Source organism: Choristoneura fumiferana, chromosome 2 (genome assembly GCF_025370935.1).
Source record: "Choristoneura fumiferana chromosome 2, NRCan_CFum_1, whole genome shotgun sequence".
NCBI classification, from domain to species: domain Eukaryota; kingdom Metazoa; phylum Arthropoda; class Insecta; order Lepidoptera; family Tortricidae; genus Choristoneura; species Choristoneura fumiferana.
This window is the reverse complement of record NC_133473.1, coordinates 13,409,950-13,434,863: the sequence shown is the minus strand read 5'-3', so window position 1 is coordinate 13,434,863 and position 24,914 is coordinate 13,409,950. Positions and strand designations below refer to the sequence as shown.

General features: G+C 35.6%; 1 protein-coding gene across 1 annotated transcript in view; it reads left to right on the top strand.

The window, feature by feature from the left end:
- Positions 1–15,653, top strand: part of rdgA (retinal degeneration A) — a 248,329-nt gene extending 232,676 nt beyond the window's left edge. Inside the window, exons 14-22 of the mRNA XM_074111318.1 lie at positions 2,434–2,624; positions 5,583–5,680; positions 5,761–5,886; positions 6,072–6,351; positions 6,435–6,707; positions 7,152–7,199; positions 7,461–7,524; positions 9,630–9,951; positions 10,601–15,653. Of these exons, the coding sequence (XP_073967419.1) occupies positions 2,434–2,624; positions 5,583–5,680; positions 5,761–5,886; positions 6,072–6,351; positions 6,435–6,707; positions 7,152–7,199; positions 7,461–7,524; positions 9,630–9,951; positions 10,601–10,650 (1,452 nt within the window). The 3' untranslated portion in view covers positions 10,651–15,653. The remainder of the gene's footprint in view (positions 1–2,433; positions 2,625–5,582; positions 5,681–5,760; positions 5,887–6,071; positions 6,352–6,434; positions 6,708–7,151; positions 7,200–7,460; positions 7,525–9,629; positions 9,952–10,600) is intronic.
- The last annotated feature ends 9,261 nt before the right edge of the window (positions 15,654–24,914 follow it).

Genomic DNA, 24,914 nt, shown 5'->3' with positions numbered 1-24,914 from the left:
GTGATAAATCGGGTAAAGTTAAACGTTTCGTAAGAGCTAATTTTGGAATGGAATTGTTGGGTACCCAATGGCTTGCAAAACAATAAATTTTTGTTGTAATAGCATTAGCAACGTAACCGAAACATGGTTTCAAGGTATGATTAATGACTAACGAAATGTGTCGGCCACTTCTCACCGAAAATTGTACATTGTACCGTGAAACTCGGGCCTAATAACGTATGCCATTATAATAATTAATAATGGTAACCTGACTAATCTTGAACAAACCAAAGCGAGTAAGTATATTTTCAGATGACTGACTTACTATATACCTGCCTTATTTTTATTGAAGTAAAAGCTAGAAAGAACGTGTACGTACAGTCTGTTCAATGTAGGAATGGATAGAAGGAAAATAGGTTCTGTATGTATATTGCACGCTTTAAGAAGTTATTTAATATATTGTTTTTTTTTTAGTGTATGGTCCAAACTTAATTCTAATTAAAATATCGAAGACAGCAATATTAGTTGCACTTACTTATTCATTAACTAGCTGTTGCCCGCAACTACCCGTTCACGTAGAATTCGTTTATTGCTATCCCACGGGAACTGTGACATTTTCCGGCATGAAACTATTCTATTCTATATCTTTCCCGGGACTTATACTATCTGTATACCGAATTTCATCTTAATCGGTTGAGCGGTGAATACGTGAAGAGGTAGGCAACAAACAATCATACAGACTTACAAACTTTCGCATTTATAATAAACTAGCGACCCGCCCCGGCTTCGCACGGCAAATAAAAACCGGTCAACTGCGAGGCGGACTCCCGCACGAAGGGTTCCGTACCTATACAACATTAGACATTAGCAAAAAATGGCAAAAAAAACAAGTTTGGTGTATGGAAGCCCCCCTTAAATATTTATTTTATTTTTACTTATTTAATTCTTTATTTTTGAAGTGAATGAATATACAAATAAATATTCTGTGAATATTTCAAGCAACTACATGTTGCCGTTATTTATATCAAGCAAAAAGCGGCAAAAAAATTACGTTTGTTGTATAGGAGCCCCCCCCCTTAAATATTTATTTAATGAACTGAAAGAATTTCTTTGCTCACCCGCGACCTTATGATAGCTAAGTTTATGCAAGATATGCGTGTTCATGCAGTTTTTCCACCTTCACACTGTGAACACACACAAATCACACAAACCCATCAATCATCACCACCACCATAATACACTGACGCGTTGAGCAACACAACCGTACACCATACTACCAGAAAAAAAACAACAAAATATGGCAACTTTTTTTACACTTCTAATATTTATATTTAATAAAAGTTGATTAACTTTTATTGAACAACAAAAAGTTGATTCCCTCTTTAACTTTTGGTGTGCGAGTCGGTTCATTTTGATGACGTCACCGTGAAAGCAACAACTTCGTCGAACCTGAAAACGATCCGTTCAAGTTAAAAACCATTTTTATCTGTGGTGGCAGTATTGTTTGCTACGGTATCCAGCAATGTCTTCGTTTGCTAGTTCTCTTAGAAGTGTCTGTGGGGCTCCTAATTGATTTCTTCTTGAGATCCAAGCCCTCACCCAAAATCTGCGTTTTTTTCTTAATATTTCCTTCCGTAAAATAAGTCTCAGTTCGTCAATTAAAACATTTATATTTTCGCCTATACATGTTCGCACGACATTGTTTGACGTTATTTTGAAGCAACTGCCCGTTCGGTCCGATTATTGGTGCGACCTTGAGAACGCAATTCGTATAGATTTTTCTTGATCAATTAAACGTTCATCATCTAAAATCGCCTCGTGAGAACCCCGCATTAGCCCTTATTGTATCTACCTACACGTCAATTCACAAGAGCTGGGCACGAATGGATTGAATGAGTGAATGAAAGTATCTGTGTGTTAGCTATACTCTTTCGCATGAACTCGTATCTCTTAACGTCATTCTAAAACACCACTAACACACACCACTAACAGCCCATACTTTGAAAGTTTGTATAAGAGCAAATGATAATTAAGTGCATCGGACAAAATATACTTCTTCAATGTTCATTTTTTGGCCTGCCTTAGAAACAGAGTATATAATAATTGAATACACTTCACACAAATATGAAAAGTAATGCATTTCATCTGTTATTTTCTAACAAAAATGTCTAATTTACATTATTATTATTATTTATTTATTTATATATTCAAATTACAACTTAGGTACTACACATTATAATATTCTTGCCAAACTGCTACGTTTGATGGCGAGACGCGCTGAGTTTTCATGCAATTTTAACAACCTAGGTAGGTGGGTACTTAACAGATTCGTAATGGCAGGTATTTACATAGAAGGTATACATTCAAGGCAAGTCTAGAAGATATTACTTTCGTTCAATTTATTCGTGCCACTTTTGAATCGATCTGTATCTAAGCTTAAATACTTTTTGACAGCCGCTGCTTCAAGCGGGAGGCCACGGGACCTGCATTACTCAGTGCAAGACCGCAAAGATCGTCACCACTAAAGTCATCCCTATGCAAGTGGATGGCGAGGCGTGTAGACTGGCGCCCTCTGTCATCACGCTATCACGGCTCAACCAAGCGCCCATGCTCGCCAAACGGAAACCCGGCAGGGTCAATGCACCGTGAGTAAACCCCTGTTATATAAAGGATGTCCCAAAAAGGACGCAATATTTGAAATTAATGAAAAACACTTTTTTTTTTCGTTATAATATATTTGTATATAAAATCTTGAAATACATAAAATAGGGTTATTTGTGGAATAATACGTCAGGCAAATGTCCTCCTAGGCTTTGCTGGCACATACGCACTTTTTTCAAAATTTTCTATGGCCATTTTGCATAGATGCGGCTGAATTTCTCCAATGCAGCGTCGAATTTCCTCTTTTAAAGCATTGCCATTTGAACGGCTTGTTTTTGGACGACCAGTGGAATGAACATCATGAATTGATCCACTCTCCCTGAATTTTGCAACCACTCTGCTCACAGTTGATGAAGTCAAGTCAATATTCCGACCATATTTTGCACAGAATTTTCGAACCGTACACACGCCAAACTTCTTTTGAAATATTGTTCAATAATAAAAACGCGTTGATCTTTCGTAAAACCCGCCATTTTTACAAACCCTAAACATTCAGCTGTCAAAGAGTTTTTTTTAGGGTTGCCAGCACTAAAATACAAAAATGGCGGCAAATTTAAATCTTGCGTCCTTTTTGGGACACCCGATACTTTACTTGAATTTTAGAAAAAATGCCCACTTTATTTCCGGATTTAGACCCTTATTCGGCTTGACAAATACCTGTAGGTATTATCTTTAGTAGTAGCTTGTTGCCCGCGACTCCGTCTTCGTAGGATTTGTTTATCGCAATACCGCGGGAACTACGAAATTTTCCGGGAAAAACTATTCTATGTCCTTCCTGATACTCAAACTATACTATGTATAGCGAATTTCATCTAAATCGGTTAAGTGGTTCAGACGTTAAGAAGTAACAAACAAACAAACAGACTTGCAAACTTTCGCATTTATAATATTAATACGATATCCAGTACTCGTATGTACAGACCTATACTTAATGCTGTCAAGATCTTGACTTCTAAATATGACAAAGGTGTACTGTCCTTTGGGAAATATAACCCAGCATGTAAATCTGTAAGAAATCATTCGATATTTTAAAACACGTCGACCCATTGTTCAGTTAGGTCAAAGGACCCTCGTCAAAGCGTCTGTTTCTTCCAATAATCGTGGTATATTCAGCGCCAAAGGAAATGAAGCTTAGGAAGTGCGTAAATATAATTGAACTCGCTATTCATTTTGAACAGTTAACTGAGCTGAGATGAGTTTTATTTTTGAGCACCTTGAGTTAATACAGTGTGCTACCGGCAGCCAGGCTTTTTAAAAGGGAGGTTGAAGTAACGTAAAAAAAGCCTGGCAATCATCAGTGGCATGGTTAAGACCAAGACATTAATTTAATTAGTAATCTAAAATTCAGACTTTGTTAACTTTCTAACAAATTTATAATTGCTAGCGATGTATCTACAGCTAAGTAAATTGATAAGTACTTACGTGTAAATAACAGCCGACAGATACTTTGATTATTACTTGTCAATTTACTTTGCTGTACATGGCTGACAATTATAATTTTGTTAGAAAGTTAACAAAGTCTGAATACAACAACGAAAATTTTATCCTCCCCCAAAAGCCTGGCTGCCGGCCGGTATACACACTGTATACTAAAATTGTTTTAGTGGTATTTTCAAAAGAATATCAAATAATGTATTGGACTGGCTAGATGAATAATTTCAAATTTGTACAACTTCAAAAATTACTTGATATAATTTTATTATCTTGTGTTATTTTATTAAATTTGTGCAACTTGAAAAAAAAATTTTTTTCCAAACCTATCAATTAGCTGTAAAATGTGATTTGTGGTAGTTTCGAAATAAATAAATAGTTGGTCAATTCAGTTATATTATTAGAATAAGTGACGGTAAATCGTGCTTGACAGCTGATAAAAAATATATAAAATTGATTAGTGGTGTTATTAAATACAATAATAACACCGTCCATGGTCGTATAAATCGTTTCATTTACTACTTTTGCCGCTGATTGATTTGATGAAATTGACATACTTAATATACCTACTAAAACAACTTTCTTTGTGGTAAAGTTTAGGAATTAAGTAGAGAGAATAAAAACCGGCCAAGAGCGTGTCGAACACGCCTGAAATAGGGTTACGTAGCCATTAAGAAAAAATTAAGTAATATTTTTCTAAGGATTTCGTATTTTATACGGAATCTTCCAACTTTCGGTATATTTTATACGTTAGGCTACTATTTACTCTTAAACTCCTAATAATTCTCAAGCAAACTTAGCCGTTATAGTTTTCCTTGAAAGATTGATTATATTTACTACCATTCTGAATTTTTTCAAATTTTTTCACTCACCGGTTTAGATTTTATAGGGGGGGGGGACTCGATTTTAATGAAAATTTGCACTTTAAAGTTGAATATTTCGCAAACATATCGCTGAATCGAAAAATCGTCTTAGCAAACCCCTAATGTTTTTAAGACCTATCCAACGATACCCCACACTATAGGGTTGGATGAGAAAAAAAAAACACCCCCACTTTTTGTCTATGGGAGGAACCCTTAAAAAAATTTTTTATTCTACTTTTTTGCCGGCATAGTTTACATATATAATCCATGCAAAATTACAGCTTTCTAGCATTGATAGTCCCTGAGCAAAGCCGCGGACGGACAAACAGACAGACATGGCGAAACTATAAGGGTTCCGTTTGTGCCATTTTGGCTCCGGAACCCTAAAAATGACGCTTAAGCAGGTTTAAGACTAATTATTTTCTACTTCTGCTTACTCAGTCATGGTTTCCGTTAGTTTAACATCTTGTACTATTTCTATTGAATTAAAACTTAATTTACAATAAAGCTTGAAAATCTTACAAAGGTGTTATAATTAATTATAATTATTTATGAAATTGAGTTTACAAGTAATTGACAAAAATACACAATAACACAACAACAACCTGTTAAAAATTCTAAACAAAGTTTTCGTCTCCGTTGTTTCAGTCAAACGATGTTAGACCAACTTTCCCTCACCGTGAATCTCATTACTATGGTTGATTACGAACGCCATCATTATGACAAGGAATTACTCGCTAAGACAGGTAAGAAACATTCTTCGTTAAAGTTCATTAAGTGGAGACAGGGAGCGTGAATAGGGCTAATTAAGTTCTTTATATTTCAGCTGAAAGGGTGGGCACTTTAGAAGTAAATCCCGCAGCCGACTTAGAGCAGATCCGCGGCCTCATTCAGAACATGATCAAAGAATCTCAAGCATGCTCGAACCTCGTCGACTGGTGGTTCGTCGACTGTGAGTTCACTACACGCAAGTCTTCGCATTTTATATTTACTTGAGTCCTTTTTAATTTGGCATATTTTTTCCTCCACGTTTTCCTCGTAGGCACTTTGTAGAAGAATCTCAATAAGATTTTTGGTGTACGACTTGGAAACATTTGTGTAGTAAATAAATTTCGTTAATGAGCTTAATTTTTTTAGCGGTGACAGCGGAGAGGTTCTTTCGTATTGACAAAGCTCAGGAGAATCTCCACTACGCTACGGACATTGGGCACGAGAATATCTATATTCTGGATGCAGCGCCGATGACTCCCGACACGGAGTCGACGGCGCATCCGGACACGACGACGTCGCTGGACCACACCGGGCCGTCTATGTCACTCGAGACCACCACTGGCCTCTCCGTGTCACTCGACATCTCACAAAGCGTTGACACGCCTAGCGCTGGTGTCTCGCTTGATGTACCTGAATCTCATGCTAGGTAAGCCTCTTATTTTGCCTCGCTAGAGCATTAGTTCGATTCTCATTCAAATTGCTAAAATGACATTATTTATTTTCCAATAGTGAATCTGGTTTGGGCAGCCCAGCGCGCACATCTGAAGAATTGCTGACTCCCCAAACGCCACCGCCGTCCTTCCCCATCCCTCCGACTTCTAAAACTCCAGCACCTCTCACCCCCAAGTCTCAAGCTCCTCTTGCTCCCAAAACACAACCTCCAAAACACGTGGCACCCAAAGTGTCCCCGGCGGCGCAAGAGTCAAACTCTCCACCACTATGCACCAGTCCGCTATCGAAGGACCATCTGCCAACACACGACTCCATCACACGCTTTAAAACGTGAGTCATTTATTTTCTCCACGGCCATTATGTGTGTGCGTACTATAATAACCTGCTATTGAATGCTTCAACATTATGCGACTGCAACAAACTGAATCAAACTTCATGTAGGTACTTTCACAACAATAACTTTCCTTGTCGAGCTTGTGTAGCTTAATATAAATGTAAATGTCGAAGCCGTCAATATTGGCAAAGTGTGTTTGTTGCGCGCAAAATAAAAATCGACGTAACGGCGGGGGTTCGGTTGGGGGTGATATGTAGAGCGCACGCTTCGAGGATATTAGAGCTATGCGGGTACGTTTACTATTACTATTGTACCCTAAATTAGCTATGCAATAGTTAAATAGTTTATGTGATTATAGTTCTATAAAACCTGCACGTCGCACATAGGTATTTTGTGACTGAAATCTGCACTCTATTTCTTCTTTCTTCTATTGCATGCAGCATTCATGAAAAACTTTTCGGACTTGATCAGGAAGTGTTTGGCTATGGGTAAGAATAACACTTACGTATATATATATTTTACTAGTAGTTATTTACCGTAGTCTAGTAGTAGGTACTTACATATTAATACTTTTTCTTGTATATAAGTATAGAATGGGAAATTTAGCTAAGTGATTTCAAACAGAAATAACAGAATACATCAAAGTGACGTGATATTAATTTTGTAAAAAAAATACTTAATACTATACTTTGACAGGTTGCCGGTATTGAGAAAGATAACTGTACAACCTGACGATGTTTTTTTTTCAGAAATTTGCTGGAAAAAACTTCAGATACACTCCTGAAAGCCGCCAAAGTTGGCGATTTGAAAATGGTAAGGCTAAATTTAATTCAATTTCCACGATCAAAAAAAATCAATTGTAACTTTCAAGAACTTAATACTAAAATATTGCCCGTTATTTTGGTTGGTATATGAATTCAAATTTAATCGTAATCTGTCCGGGAGACATGACTTACCAGAAAGAAAAAGAAAAATACGCTTCAGATTTTGTAATTTCACTAAAGATAATAAATAAGGCTGCGTAGTTGGTGAATACCACCGAGCGGAAGCGGAATGCAGTACAATTCTCCTGTTCCTTCCTGTTAGAACTAAAGATAAATACCTACCTACCCTACTAGCTATTTACCATAGCAATCTGGAGCATACCTTAGTATCGATCAACCATAGTTACAGTACTAGGTCGGTGTCCTCAGGTAAATATGAAGTGCCGCGAGTGACCAGCTACTTCGGCGACAGAACATTAAAAAACCGGCCAAGAGCGTATCGGCACGCCCAAAATAGGGTTCCGTAGCCATTGCGAAAAAATTAAATAATATTTTTCTAAGGATTTCGTATTTTACACGGAATCTTTCAAGTTTAGGTATATTTTTAACCGACTTCAAAAAAAAGGAGGAGGTTATCAATTCGGTTGTATGTTTTTTTATTTTTTTTATGTTTATTACCTCAGAACTCCGTCATTTATGAACCGATTTAAAAATATTTTTTTTAGTTCATCTAGGAATGCTTTCAATTAGGTCCCATAAGCAGCAAATTAGGAGCTGATTATCGGATCTTAAATATTGTAGGGACACCTATGGTAATTTGGATATATTTAGCAGTAAGCAATTTATGCTTCTCGTAATGCATATAGTGAAACGGGTGGTGATCCGAAGCACCAGGACTCCTCAATAATGAACGTCTCCACATCGGAAAAAGCAATCGTTCGTAAAAGGTGACGAGCAGTTGATAGTAAACTATTGTATCTTATATTATTAACACCAAAAAGCGTGAAAAAAATTTTATAACAAAAAAATTGAACCGTCTACAAAAAACCATGAAAGTAATTTTCTACGAGCCTGAAGTCGGTCGGTGCCTCAGCACGAGCCAGCAGGAGTGATTGAAGCCCAGTATAAAGTGCGTAATTGAGGTAGATGACTATAGGTCCAATCCTGCTGACTTGTGCTGAGGCACCGACCGACTTCAAACTGGTAGAAAATTATTTTCATGGTTTTTTGTAGTCGGTTCAGTTTTTTGTTATAAAATGTTTATACCTTAGGCTGCTATTTACTCATAAACTACTAATAATTCTCAAGCAAATTTATCCGTTATAGTTTTCCTTAATAGTTTGATATACTTACTACCATCCTGAATTTTTTCAAATTTTTCCACCTACCGCTTTAGATTTTAGAGGGGGGACGCTCGATTTTAATGAAAATTTGCACTTTAAAGTTGAATATTTCGCAAACAAATCACTGAATCGAAAAATCCTCCTAGCAAACCCCTAATGGTTTTAAGACCTATCCAACGATACCCCACACTATAGGGTTGGATGAGAAAAAAAAAACACCCCCACTTTACGTCTATGGGAGGTACCCTTAAAAAATGTTTTTATTCTACTTTTTTGTCGGCATAGTTTACATATATAATCTATGCAAAATTACAGCTTTCTAGCATTGATAGTCCCTGAGCAAAGCCGCGGACGGACAAACAGACAGACATGGCGAAACTATAAGGGTTCCGTTTGTGCCATTTTGGCTCCGGAACCCTAAAAAGACTACCTTATATTTTTAACCCTTAAATTGATAGTGTACACCGCCTAGAAACTGGCAAAAATAAATTGGAAAAGATCCTTAAAAATATTTCTTAGAAACTCTTCCATAACACAGTAACATAACAGTACTTAACAATATTAATCATTTATGCAATTCTAAATAACATAATGTACTTATTTAATACTTATGTTCTTATAGAGACTGTACCCTGCAGACAAACTGTGAAAACAGTTCTGCAGGGCTATGTACAAAAAAGTTATTTTCAATTTCAATTTTCAATACAAAATTTTGTTCTGTATTCATTCCGCTTTTGCGGTTCCACGCGTCTCTGCTGTTCATCGACAATTCAGTCAAACGAACCCTAAGATCTTTCCAATTGTTCACCAGATGAAGGAGTTACACGCCGCAGGGTATTCCCTCCTCTCTATCGATGCTAGCGGCCAAACAGCACTGCACATCGCAGCGCGGTACGGAAACAAGGAGATCGTGAAGTACCTTATCGCTTGCGCACCAACTGCTATACTAAATATGCGCGATAACGAAAGAGGGCAGACTGCGTTGCATAAAGCGGCTGCACATAAGCGGCGCGCAATTTGCTGTATGCTGGTCGCGGGCGGTGCAAGTTTGACGCGTCAGGACCACGCCGGCCTCTCGCCGCGGCATCTCGCGTTGCGGGCCGAGGATCACGATCTCGCTGCTTATTTAGAAAGTGAGTAATTGCAGGTGGTAGAGCCTTGTGCAAGGTCCGCCTGGATTGCTATCACCATCTTGCTTGCTAATCCTGCCGTGAAACAGCAGTGACAGCCGGTGAAATTACTGGCACTTGAGGTATCCTATCTTAGGCCTCTAGGTTGGCAACGCATCTGCCATCCCCTGGTGTTGCAAGTGTCTATGGGCGGTGGTGATTTCTTACCATCAGTAGACCCACTTGCTCGTTTTCCATCAAGTAGAATAAAAAATAACAAGTATAGGCAGCCAAACGCTCGTGCAATATTTTTTGTACGCGTGAAATTTTTTGGCTATTGGATTATGAATGATATCCGCAGCAACAAAGTGATCTTACAAGAGTTTCGTTTTTGCCAACCGATGTACGGAACCCTAAATTTTTTTTTCGCGACGTTCTAGTGACAAATGAAACGTGAAAGTAATTGCTGAAACCGTCTTTTGTTATCTAGGTAGAAACGTTACGCTATATACCTTCCTTGTAGCTGGTTTATGTCGGTGTTTACTTGAACTAAACTAATGGCCGACTATCGGTAATTACGCGTACCAATGACTTCGAGCTAATGTTATTATGTGGTCTGCGGCAAATATACTTCAAGTTCGAACTTTATCACTAAACGCAGTCTCTATTTCAGGTCAAGAACATTTCCAATTAGTGTCAGAGGACCTCGAAACAGCCGTTTGAAAAAGTAGCGCCGGCGAGCGTAGCTGCCTCGGGACAATGCAAAGTGTAAATAAATACCAAAGTAAGAATGATTTACACCGTGTTGTGAGAATATTTTACTTACTACATAATTAAATAACCTTTTATTAATATTATACTCTAACACCAAAGTGATATTTAGATCTTGTGGAATTAAGATTATTAAATTAAACATTTCGATAATTGTAGCTCTATATAACTGTCATCGAAAGAGTTGAATATTTAGTTTCAATGTGTGATTTCACTGTGAGTTTATCAAGTCGGCTTGAAGCTGACAGTTAAATTATTATGAAGCTACGACTACGAATGATGTGAATCACAATACGAGCACATTTGTATGCGTACGCATATTTTAGGACCCCTTTTATATAGCAGTTAAGTCTGATCTTATTTGTAAAACGTCCTATTGATTCGGCATATAAGGCTTCAAGTGATCGGAGACTAAACGACATTGCATTTTGATAGAGCTATGCAGCCGTAAAGTAATAGAACTAGTTATATAATATTTAATGTCCTAAACTGTTTCTACCGGATCTTACATCTACTTATGTAATAGTAAAAAAATGAGGATCAGCATTTTAAAATAATCAATTTCAATTATTGATAATACCGGTTATTTTTACAGTTCACGGCAATATTTTTTAATGTAATTTTCACAATCTTCTTTCTAATAGAAATCCGAGCTTGTCCATATGTTTATTCGATATATTTATTAAACACTAGCTAGTGCCCGCGGCTTCGCCCCCGGTGTAGTTTTTTTCTTAATCTTCTTTTATAAGACCCTTCTCCTGACAATAGCAAACACAACAAAAAAAGAGTTAGGTAGCGAAATCGGTCCAGCCGTTCACGTGTGATGCCGTGACCAAGGGCAATAGGGATTCATTTTTATATATTAAATATAACATAAAGGCAAAACCATAGAGGTTCTATATAAAATCATGATTATTGCCTTTGTTGCCTTTGTTTTTTAAAATTAGCCTCATATGATATAAATACATAATTAACTAATAGATTATTTCCTTTAAAAACAAATTTTTAAGTTCTTGTCTATGATATTGAAACAGGTATTGTTATAATTGATTCATTATAATAGATGAGGCCAAAAGATGCTTATGCAGTTGAGGCCAAAGTTGTATCTCTTTTTAAATCAGTGGAGAAAACTATATTTCTAACAAGGAGGGCCTTCTGATAGACAGATGCATGTGGACAGTAAGACTCCACCTCCTTGCCTGACAATCACCTGAAATGTGTGCAGTGATCTGGCTTACAAACTACCAATCTTTTATTACTTTAACATACCCTAATTGTGTGTCACGTTGTCAAGTAAGTATAACGAATATTATTTAAATGTGTATCAGTCCTATATTTGGCAATAATAATGAAGTCTAAGACTAAATCTTCGTCTTGTAATGTTGTAATAAAGCTGATGTTAAGTTTACTTTTGAATGATCTCAGCTCCTTGCGTTTATAACGTATGTTTTTGTTGCCTTTGTTGTTAGTAACTAATGGGAAATTTGAATGTCAAACAAGTTTATTTCGTATCAGACTAAACTTTGTATCTTAATTTAGTTTCTTACGAGGGTTACGAAGAAATATATATGAACTTTTCGGGTAAATTACTTTAAAAAATCTGATTAATTTCTATACACTTAATTATAATTTACTTATAGTCAACCCTAGTTGTTTCTTTGTATATAGCTTTTGGGCAATAAATAAAAAAATGCTTTCGGTTTTTTTTTTTAAATTGCCGTTTTAGCCAGTGCGTCGTTTTTTTTTCTTTATAATTTATTTTATGTGATGTGACTCGAGGAGTCGTAGTGTGACCTATCTTCTTATTACTATGTAATGCCAATACCTCTACGTGTAGACGTGTACTTAATAGTTTAGTGATTAACGAATTTACTCGTACTACTCGCGAACAAGCGAACAATGAAAGACAAAGCTGTGAGAATTTTGGTCATAATGTAAAAAGTAAGTTCATTTTTATCATAAGCAAGAACGATGTACTGTACACAATAACGCTGTTTTGTGGGGTTAAGTTTTGTGTTTGTAGATAGAGTAAGAGGCATTATTGTTCTGTAGTAGTGTAAAATATTTACTTATGTGTTAGAGTTTAAAGTACGCACCCTACACCAAAACGACCTATTCATTCCTGTTCCGATGAATATCTTCTTTTCACGTTGCTTATGTGATCGATCCTCATAATATGGGAATAATATAAGTATCTATTTTATATAAAAATAAGATGTTTACGTTTGAAAATATAATGTTCGTATGCTCATTTCAAGCCGGATTAAAATGTAATGTACATGTTTTAAAATAAGATGATAGACCTACAAGTAAAGCTATCGAGTAAGATAGAGCAGGTATCGTAACAGGTACCTGCGCCAACTTGTTAGTGATACTTTCCTATTAGATAGTATCATAGTCTTTGTACCTACATACTATACTGGAGGCCTTCGTGTAGTATATTAATATTATAATAATTCTTATAAAATAAATACATTAGTATTACCAACTTCGCGACCAATTTCTATCTAACTGATTTTCAAAAATATCACTAGTTCATTAGATATTAGAGGATTAAGCACTGAGATTGTTATTATACTCGTAACTAAAATCGGAACCTCTTGCTTTTCCTTTTTATCGAAATGTTCCCCAGCACCAAAACACAAGTATTTTTGAGAAACCTCTTAGGTTATAATGTTTTATTTAGATTTGGAGGCGTTTTGGAAATGCGGTAAACGGGCGATTTACCGTTCGGCTTTCTGTTTCCACTTTTCATTAACTTATAGCACACTTAGGAAATAAACAGTCAGAGACCATAGCTAAGTACCAAATACATTGTTATTTAACGTTTATAGTAATAAATACGTTTGTTCTGGTTTCGTCAATTATATAAAAGTTTTTTGATAGCCAAAAATAATTTGAAAGATTAAAGTTTTACTGATTTTTTATTTAAGCCACCACCTTATGTAAGCGAGGTTAGTCATTTTCGTTAAATTAAACTTTACTGCTAGTTTTTTAGTAAAATTTAGTTTACGAGCTTTGCTTTTTATTTTTTATTTTTTTTTATTCATAACAAATCAAGTATTTTTGAACATGAAACTACCGTGAGACTCGCCTCGCCACTCTCTCTCGTAAGAAATCAAGTATTGGTCTGTTTTCTTGTGTAGTTACTTAATTGTTATTGAAAATTATGTGTATAAACCTATGCCTGTAGATATAATATCATTCTTCGGTTTAGCATTTTGGTTTTTGAGCTGTACCTATTTGTTAGTTACCCTTTTGCATTACGTCCTTTTAAGTATGAGTATTATTTATTTATTTAAAATGACCTTTCTTTTTATTCCTGGTCCCCGGGTCTATTTATGTAACAACTATTATTGTTAATTAATTGGTTTTAATGTTAATGTTGATAATGTGTTAAATGGTCGTTTCCATGTTATTAATTTATTCATAGGTTTAGATAAGAAATTGACATATTATGTTAAGCATAATGGGATTGTACCGTTGCTCTGCATTAGGTACGTACGGATTTTGTCAGACATATTTTGCATTTGATTACAAATCGCTCCTTAATCGCGTTTAATACAGTCACCAGTTTAATACAGGTATCGGAGCGCTGAGAGCGGCTGAGATATGTGAACACAGTCCTAATTTATCGGAGGTGTTCAAGCCTGTTCAGGGGCCCGTTTCTCGAAGCATATTAGCATTATATAATATTATATAGACTGATATGCTTTGAGAAACAGGGCCCAGATAATGTTTATTAGTACACCTGAATCAGGGCCCGATATGTCAATGAGGTTTAACGTAAATGGCATACTTAATGATTTGACTTCGAAAAACAATGCAGTGTAATTGTTCGTTCAATGGGTTTCAACAGACTCGACCGTTCTATCGTCGCTCCGATATATTTATCTGTTGGAGACTACATCTATGCTCGAATACTTTTTAATTAAAAGTATTATAAAAGACACCAAATTAATTAAATTTTCACTTAGGAATCTAAGATTTTAAAATGAATACCAAACATGTATTACTCTTAAATTTTGTGATATGGTCTAAGTCGCTATGAATTGTGTCGTCGCAAATTAACGCGTTATTAAATACATGTATTAAAGTGGCTAAAGTTCTCGTATGTATGTGACCATTTATTGCCATGTTGGTGCATTCAGATGTTATCATGCATTTTGTCCGCTCTGGATATCAGAAACATGGAGCTGACTCTACTCTACTGAGTATTTTAACTGTAGAAAACGTACACTCAGCGTCAAATGTATGGAACCGTCCACGCCCGAGGTGCTCATAAATTTCAAAACACATATCTATTGTTAAAGAGTGGTAGAGCGTGATCATATATATTGAAATATCTTGGCCATCCCTTTATATTTGACGCTGACTGTACCTACGTATGTGTAGGGCCTTTCTGATTTATTATTACAATATTCATTGCAGAAGACTTTTATCGTGAAGGTTTCTACTATGCTTTCATACATAGAACATTTTGTAATGCGACATAGCAACACATTGTTTTATGGATCCAGGCCAACGAATACTTCACTACAAGAGTTATAGCTGTCTTACGGTTCTTCGTGTCGAGAACATAGTTTATAGTCTTAACCCTTTAGAATTTTCCTGAAAGAAAAGTTTTTTTTGTATTACAATTTTTACGACGACACACCTCATGGCAAGTTAGTACCTACTACCTTTATTATTGACATTGTAGCAATTTTTGAAACGTATAATGTCTAATTAGATATAAGACTTATACTGAATTTTTAGCCCCTCGATCTACCTGAATAGGTAATTTTATCCTATAAAATATTTAAAATTTGAGAAGTACCTACCTAATATAAAAATAATGTTTTGAGAGCACTCGTTTCATTAAATACATTATTTTTGCACTCAATGAAATCACTATTTTAAATAAAATATTAACGAAGTACACTGAAGAACAATAAAATGAAGTACGAATTAAATGGTGTTTTCTTTCAATACTCAGCCGAAACCTTATCTCAAAAACCAGCCAAGAGCGTGTCGGACACGCCTAAAATAGGGTTCCGTAGCCATTACGAAAAAATTAAGTAATATTTTTCTAAGAATTTCGTATTTTATACGGAATCTTCCATAGTTTAGGTATATTTTATACCTTAGGCTGCTATTTACTCTTAAACTACTAATAATTCTCAAGCAAACTTAACCGATATAGTTTTCCTTGAAAGTTTGATATACTTACTACCATCTTGGATTTTTTTTTATTTTTCCACCTACCGGTTTAGATTTTAGAGGGGGGGACGCTCGATTTAAATGAAAATTTGCAATTTAAAGTTGAATATTTCGCAAACATATCGCTGAATCGAAAAATCGTCTAAGCGAACCCCTAATGGTTTTAAAAGACCTGTCCATTGATACCCCACACTATAGGGTTGGATGAGAAAAAAAATCACCCCCACTTTACGTCTATGGGAGGTAACCTAAAAAAAACTTTTTTTAGATTTTTATTGTACCATTTTGTCGGCATAGTTTACATATATATCCGTGCAAAATGACAGCTTTCTAGCATTGATAGTCCCTGAGCAAAGCCGCGGACGGACGGACAGACAGACAGACATGGCGAAACTATAAGGGTTCCGTTTTTGCCATTTTGGCTCCGAAACCCTAAAACGATCAAAAGATTGTAAGTTCCCAATATCCGTTAGACAAGTTTTCCTTGGGTTGGCGGGTAGGTATTGAGTCGAATTCAGGGTAGGATGTCAACTATGTTTTAGAAATAGAAGCTTGTCAAAAATATATAGGTACGTGTGTCTTTAAGTTTTAGAGATTTCAAATTTGATTTATTTCGGGATCCTATTTTTGGGATTTTCATACAACTTATGAGAAAATCTGTAGAAAAACTAAATCTACTATTATAAGCGCCAGCTAAGCGCTAGCTCAGCCAATAGCACACCTACTCGTAACGGCAGTAGGCGGGGCACATCGATCGTAGAATTGATGGGCCCTTGGTAGTGTTCCCGAGGACTATAGACTTTTAGCCCTAAATTGATGTCTATCGGTTCTGTTTTAGGGTTATGCTAATAAAGCAGGGCTTTAAAAGACTCGTCATTTTAAAAAGCCTATGAGCCTATAAAAGGCTTGACGCCTTTTTTGGGATGGTTTTTTTTTTTCAAGTAAGTAAAAGGCTTATGTTAAGGCCGTTCTCGTACCCAAATTAATTCTAAAATCGAGCCTCTCCCCCGCGCCACCCGTCCTGCTCCTCGATACAATGGCGATACAACAGCGCCACGTAAGAAGTGGCGACTTAACTGAACTAACAGGGCACTGATTTGTAAAACGTATTACTAAAGACCGAAAAAAGCATGCTGGATCGCATAGATGGCGTTAAAGTTAAATTGAAATAATAAAATAGAACTCAAAAACATTATTTTTTTTAAACCGAAACATAAATTTTGATGTTAGCCCATGTTTTACTTCTACAACCAACTGCATCTCTTGAATACCGCATCCTAAGGGTCCATGATTGCAAATAGATTGTAATTTTGTAATTAAAATACTAACTGCGACAATTCATCGATCAACTGTTTTATCAGGAACCTCTTCTTCTACGTCGAACGATATTTATAACTGAAAATATATTGAATGTGTTAGAATTTACCTACAATTTGTCATGGACATATAAAGCACCGGTGGTAAAGAACCAACGAGAGAAATAGAATTAAGACCCTGCACGATAGAATAGACTATAAGAACTTTGTGATAAATCAATTTACGACGCAAATAGGGAATGAAAAAACCGGTGAAAACCAAAAACCGGTTAATAACCGCATCGACGGATTCAAAACTCAACAAATATCAATGTTTCGTAGAACAATAGGATAATTCTTGGGGTAGTTTTGCGTATTTGGCTCAGGGAACGGCCTTAAGGCTAAAGCTATTTTTGAGACTCGGCTAGGACTCAGCTTAAGAAAGCCATCATCAAATCAGTTATGAAATAAACAACATGTATTTTAATTGCATTTATTTTAAGAAAAATAAAATAAGATAATTACTATTTTTAACCTACTTCAAAAAAGGAGGAGGTTCTATATGGGTTCTAGGTTCCAATGTTTGTATTTTTTTTACTATAATTACTATTTTCAATTACTATTATTAAGTATTATTTTACTTAAGTATCGCCAAAACAATTAAAATAATGTTGTATTTATTTTCTCTCTATTGAGTATTTCTGTTTTTTCTCTTTACCGCACGTATTTTTCACTGTCTTTAATATAATAAGCATATAATAAGCATCCTCTATACAACCAAATGTTTTCTCCTTATTAGGTTAGCTGGAAGAGATCCCTTTTTAGGGATAAGCTCGCTTTTGTTCTCCTCTCTGTCTATTTGTATTTTTATTTTTATGTGCAATAAAGAGTTTACATACATACATACATACATACATACATACATACATACAATTTAGCCACGACGAAAGGCACATTGAATATCTTATGTTCTTATTTTTTTGTATAGTTAACTTAATTGTTCCGTAATTAATAAAAACCTTAAAATTTAAGATAATTAATTAATTAATTACTAGGGTTAACCAATCTACTAAAGTTGATAATCTTGAACAGAAGCTTAGCCTTAAGAGTTTCATAGCCTTCATAGCCATTTCATAGGGTTAGGCGTTACTGTTGTCAGACTAGCCTTAAAATAGCTTAGGCCTTAGCAAGACCTTTTCGACATCCAACCAGTAGTCTTGAATAGGCCTAGCCTAAAAGACTAAAAGTTTTTATATGATTTTAGCCTCTCAAGCCCTTTATTAAGAGTCTAGCCACAAAAAAGGGCTAAAAACCTATAGTCCTCGGGAACACTAGCCCTTGGAGCCGTAATCACTACACCATATCAAAGTTTGCCATGACCGTAATAGGAACTTGTCAGAAACGTAATGTCAAGCGCATACAATTTGACACTCGACGGCGACGGTTGGTTAGATAGCGTGCTAGTGGGCATAGTTTTATACTTTTCAATACAAATTTTTTTTTGCCTGACACGTAAATCCATATATTAAATCCTCTGTCATGTGTTCAAGAACTATTGAGAATGACCTGCATTAACTCTTACTAGGTAGGTATGTCTGCCCCACGAGCTGCGCCCGCTGCGCGCGCGACAACCTGCTGCTGCACGTGGTCGCGGCGCCCCCCGCCCCGTGCTGTAATGATGTATGAAATACCATATACATAATACCATTACGATACAGCCGTGTTCATAATATAATCCAATGTCGTAATGCTGGTCATTACCTATGGTTTTTGAATGCATAATTGAGGATTCACTATATGGGTGTAGACAAAAGACCTTTATGCTACACAGTTAACAAAACCTCAAACGGAATGCACGATAGGTACAAACGCCATCTATAACGATATCTCGCTTGTCAATAAAACCCAGTCTGTAAAAAAATATTAACGATGTTTTTAACTCAGTGGATTTACGTTTTTAATGCAGTACACTTTGTACATCGATCAATTTATGGACATATTTGTTAACAACAACTTAAAAGTTCCGAAAAACATTCACAGATGTATTCAGTCAAACGAATTCAACCACCTACTGAAATATTTCACGAGAATTTGCAGAAACCTTGTACATTTCTGTAAGCCCAAGTATCTACAGAAAGACGTGTAAAATAGCGATGTCTGTAAAATGCTAAAAAAAGGTAGAACGATAATAATTCTACGAAATATCCAAATTACCATAGCTTAACTATAGATGCATGTATTAAAAAATACCTAAGCCGCGGTCTACATAAATAAAAAAATTAAACTTAACCACAGTTGTTTAAAAGTTCGGTAATCGAGGACACGGCTCGGCATTTAAACTCTTCGTAGGTCGGTTTCGAACGACGATAGCAATTTGAAAACTCAAGTTTTGTACTTCTATCCCAGCCCAGCGTTATTTTATAACTTAAAGAATTAAGAAATGTTTTAACGAACTTTATCTTCATAATTTCGTAATTGTTTAAATGAGAACTACAGAGATAAATCAGAAAATTGTTTCGCAGAAAATGAGTTTCCTTTGAACCCTCATACCTACTTTGGAAGTATAGTCACAAATGTTACCGAAAAAGTTACGCAAAAAATGTAGTGGGTATCGTTGAAAGCCAATAAAATAGTTTGTGAAGTATGTTAATGCAGCCACGGAGAAGTTTACCTTCAATCGAGCCATTGCGGGCGCGGGCGTGTACTACAGACAGCAGCACAAGTGGATTGTGGAGTGTGAAGCCCAAATGATCGATACACCCTCCTATTACCTTAGCTGTAGATGCGTGTGTAGATCCTTTTGAGCTCCTGGTAAGTGAGAAAAAACCCTTTCTGTCCTTTGTATTTTTTTGGAATGGAAAAACAGTAAACAATCCTAATGTGCCTTTTTATTTTAAATCTAGGTAATGCTCGAGGCTTCACCCCCATGTAAAACTGAGCTTGGCTCACCATCCTGTGGGAAGTGGGAATTTTGAAAAATGCCTTCCTGGTGCATCCTTATGATCCTTTTTGTCTAAATAATTTCAAATTTCTACTTGTAGCTACAGTGGTTTAGACTGTTATATTTATTGTAGTATTTTGTATGTACTACTTTTGAATTAAAATGCGTCTCAGTAAAAAGACAAGTCAAAGTTTTATAATGTTAAAAAATACGAATTATACAGCTGTCCCTTTTAGCCACAGATCTTATAAAAATACCAAATGTTCAAGGGAACTTTTACTGAGATCCGTTAAAAAAAAAAAATTAATTCATAAGCAAATTGATTTCGATTGCGTTATGTCAGTGATTTATCATTTTTAGTCACATATTTAGAAGCATTCTGCTTTTAAGCGTTAGGATAAAGCATTATTTCAGCTGCTCGTTGTTTTTTTTGGGTTTGGTACCCATTTTGGGTATTTTCTACATGGTGTTAAAAAAGTAATGTAAAAAAATATTCTAGTGGTTTATACTAGGGAGTTGAGTGATAATAGAACAATCAAGCATAAATACAAAATAAACTTTAGACAAATAGGTAACAATAATAAAATATGAAACAAAAAAGGGATTGATTAAGTTTTTTTACCTCTACTAAGCACTGGCTCTTCTGTCTACATTCGTACATTTTCGATGTTCTGGCTTGTAAAGACGACTCTTTTTATTTAGTTTCTAAATTATTGTGAAAGCCAATGCATGGCATTTTATACTTTGGGGCTTTTTCTTTAGCTGTGAAGCTAGTGCTTATCCCTACCAATCAAGAATGATTTTAATGCATAACTAGACCTTTGACGGAGAGGTGCACAAATAGTATCTAAATAAACAATACAAACATTGGAACATAGCACCTCCTCCTTTTTTGAAGTTGGTTAAAAATGAAGAAAGATTGTTCATCCACTATTAGTATCTCTTATTTTCATTTTCTAGAATTTTTACCGTACCCAAAAATCCCATTAACCCCACTTAACACTGCACACTGCAAAACCCACTAGACAATGGCAAAATAGTCCTCCGATGGACAGATCTACCTATATTTAAGTAAAAAAACTGATTAAAATGAGGAAAAATATTTCTGCTTATTGCTTTAACGGTCCACTGTGCGATATACATAGTATTAGACATACCTAAGTGTATAACGTTATTCTTTCAGCTCCAGTTACCTGTCTTCTTTTATTAAACCCTACATCCACCTCGGCTCCCTGCCCTGACAGCCTTCGCTACCGGGGCAATGTTACAAAATGATGATATTGTAGAGCAAAGCTAGTTATGTAAAAATATATTTTAACGTAAAAACAAAGGACTTTGATCTTCAACAACTATACCTAGTACCATCCACGAAGACGCGTGATTTTGTCAAAATTAGACATTAATGACATTGTAATAAGAAGCACGGCACGCGTCATTGTGAATGACTCTACCTATACAGATACAATATATCTGCGTCAACAATTCAGAAATCTTAATGATTTCGAGGAGAAAAATATCAATAGAGGAATTTAAAATCATTATTGCTTATTGTATGTTCAGAGTAGGTATTATAATAGGTAATTATACAGACTTGATATCGACTTGTTGGACAATTGTTACTTAGTAGACAGTTTACAGAGCTTTTCCCACAAAAAACAAACGAGCTACCGCGGCACTTTTCCTGAAACAAAATTTCCATTTTATAAACAAGATAAGTGCTCCCAAGCAGCCGTGCGGCTTTCCATTTATAACCTAAATCCATCTAAAATCCTGGATAAATTAACTTCCTAATTTTGCACGAGCACATACTCGTCGTATATATTTTATACATAAAGTACAATTCAATAGAATCTGTCAATTTTCTACATATTTAAGACACCCTATCGTGGGCACACTTGATTATATATGTCCCCGTTGTTGCAATTATCATCTAAAAGGAATCAAAAAAGAATAATAGTCACATCACAAAGCCTTAGGCAGCCCGGTGTTTATATTAGTAGGCTGGAAGTGTCTACAGGATTGTCAGATTCTATTGAATTGGAGTTTAGTTCCTGAGTATTCTTATCTACTTCACACGTAGATTCTTATTCTATTCTATAGTATATACCATTCTTAAATAATATTTAGATCTCTTTTTAACCCTCGACGTAATTTTATGTACATCCTTGTCTTTTAAATGTTAACATGATGTGTTTTTGACAGTTAAATTCTACCCAAGAAAAAAACGAATAGATAGGTAGGTATTTCATAAGCAACAATATTTTTCACGGGATATATCGCATTTTTCTTATCACGAAATCTTATTCCCCAAATGCAGCAAAGATCACATCGTAGTCAAGTAAAGTTTGGAAGTCTCAATAACATCTGCTTCCCCAAAGGTTTCGAGAAATCCATAATGGAATTGGCACTTTTCACGTCGGTAGGTGAACGGGCCGCGTTAATAAATCAAATAGGAACAGAGTCAGGGTAAAATCAAAAAACACTGCTGAAAAAAAGTTGGAGAACCCCCGATTTTGTCACTTCAAAGTTCAATATCTCAAAACGGCTGAGCCTATTTTGATAAAACATATTTAAGAAGCATTGCTAGAAAACCTGCTTTCAAATAAAAAAACGCATTCAAATCAGCCGACCCATTTAAGAGCTACGGTGTCACAGACAGACAGACAGACACACATAGCGGTCAAACTTATAACACCCCTCTTTTTGCGTCGGGGGTTAAAAACTCAAATAGAAAACAGAAAAGCCCTATTATGTTAGTTGCCACAGGCAACTAATGTGTAGCAATCGTCTTGGCTACGCAATCAACAGCAAAAACGCTTACCGCGCCGGCCCTTGCTCATAGAATAGAATAGAATAGAATAGAATAAACTTTATTGTTTAGCCGTGTTACATAGATGGTATTAAAATATTACAATTGTTAGGTTCCAACGGTTACTCATTTCGAGTGTACAATATTTAGTTAAAACTAAAGATAGGTAACAAACAAAACCAATTATAATTTATTTTCATGTTTTAAGGCGAAAAGTCAAAAAAATCTTTTAAGGAATAGAAACTGTTTTTAATTAGCCATTTTTTTTATTTTAAATTTCATATCATGCAGCATTTTTAACTCATTAGGAAGCTGATTAAAAGCTCGAATAGCACTAATAAATGTACTTTTGCCATAAGTTTTATTTTTCACTAAAGGCAATGATAGATTATACCTATATTGATAGATGTGGCTGGACCTTAAAAATTTCAGCATCATCTAGGTATAATATTTTGTATAGCTGAAACTTTTTTATTTTAACATTAGGTATTTTAAGGATTGAAGATTAGGGGTGATATAGATATCAGCGTTTCCCATTTGCCAGGTCGCGACCCGGTACCGGGCCATCAAAATAAAATACCGGGTCGCAACATTCCCGACTTGTTTTAAAAATATACCTACTACCTATATCATCACTAATCTTCAATCTTTAAAATAATGTTCGTTATCGAAAAATTCTGACAGTTCCAATGTCTGGCTGGGGTTCTGATGTATGGTAACCCCGAACAGGGGAAATGAAAACTGCGCTGTTTGATCGCATCGGCTGGCGAGGCACGCGCCCGTGACTTTTTACCCGGAGAGGTATTGTTGACAAAGCTACCTACTAATTTAATTTCAAAGCTTTGCATGACGTAGATACCAGTACCAGTAGTTAGTTAGTAGGTAGCTAGTTATGGACACCAGTTAGGTTGGACTGGTTGCTTTTGCCAGGAAAACAACGTAATGTAACGTAATTATAGGCATCAGTCTTATACCGGGTGTGGCCTGTAATATGAGCAAATAATAAAAACATAGATCATACTCGTCAAACTGAACTCAGCTACTTTTAAAAATAATTAGTTTTTTGAATTTTACTACTCTTTTAAGTTTATTCGAAGAAGCAATGTAAAGCAAAATGGTTGATGTTTGTACCGTGACAGGCGATTTCCGTTATTGATAGCAGTATTTAATTTCTATGAAAAAAGGAAAATTCAAGGACTCCATTATTTTTAAAAGTCGCTGAACTAATGTTGTTCAGATTGACGAGGACGATCTATGTTTCAATTTTTTGCTCGTATTACAGGCCACACCCGGTATACATATTAGGCAAAGCTCTGCGCAGGGGGCAACACTAGCGCAAACCCATGATAACGTCAGTTCTCCTTATATTTTGTCGCTCTTTATACTTACCTTTAAAAATCAAGATATATGTATTTATAAGTAACAAAATAACATATTATTATGATTTTTACATCGATAGTAGCGATAGAGCTATATTTCCAAAAAAATAATTGTGATAATATGATATTATGGTATTTAAAATACTCACAGTTTACGGTTTTGTGGTAGTGCTGCATTATGACGGTAAAAAATTGCAGTAATATTCCCTATTGATGTCCTGTCACTGGAAATACTCGATACCTATATCGATTTACTCATTTGATACGCAATTTTACAATACAGTCACTTTTATTGTATGCCAAGTAGTAAGCAATACACAAAACAAAAGAGAAAAAAAACAAGGTAAGTGTAATAAGTGATCGCCTTAGAGCCATCTCTTCCAGGCAACTTTTGTCGACGAAATGAAGTAGGTAATTAATAGATTTAATTACTAGCAGCGCTAACCTAATTTCTACGACGCAGCAGCTATAACGATTTCATAGCATCAAATTGAGAAGTCAACACGCTAAAGAGTTCTTTAATAATAGGTATAAGTTCAAAGCACTTGATGGGAGTAGAATTTTTAATTAGAGGATGTGTATTTAATTTT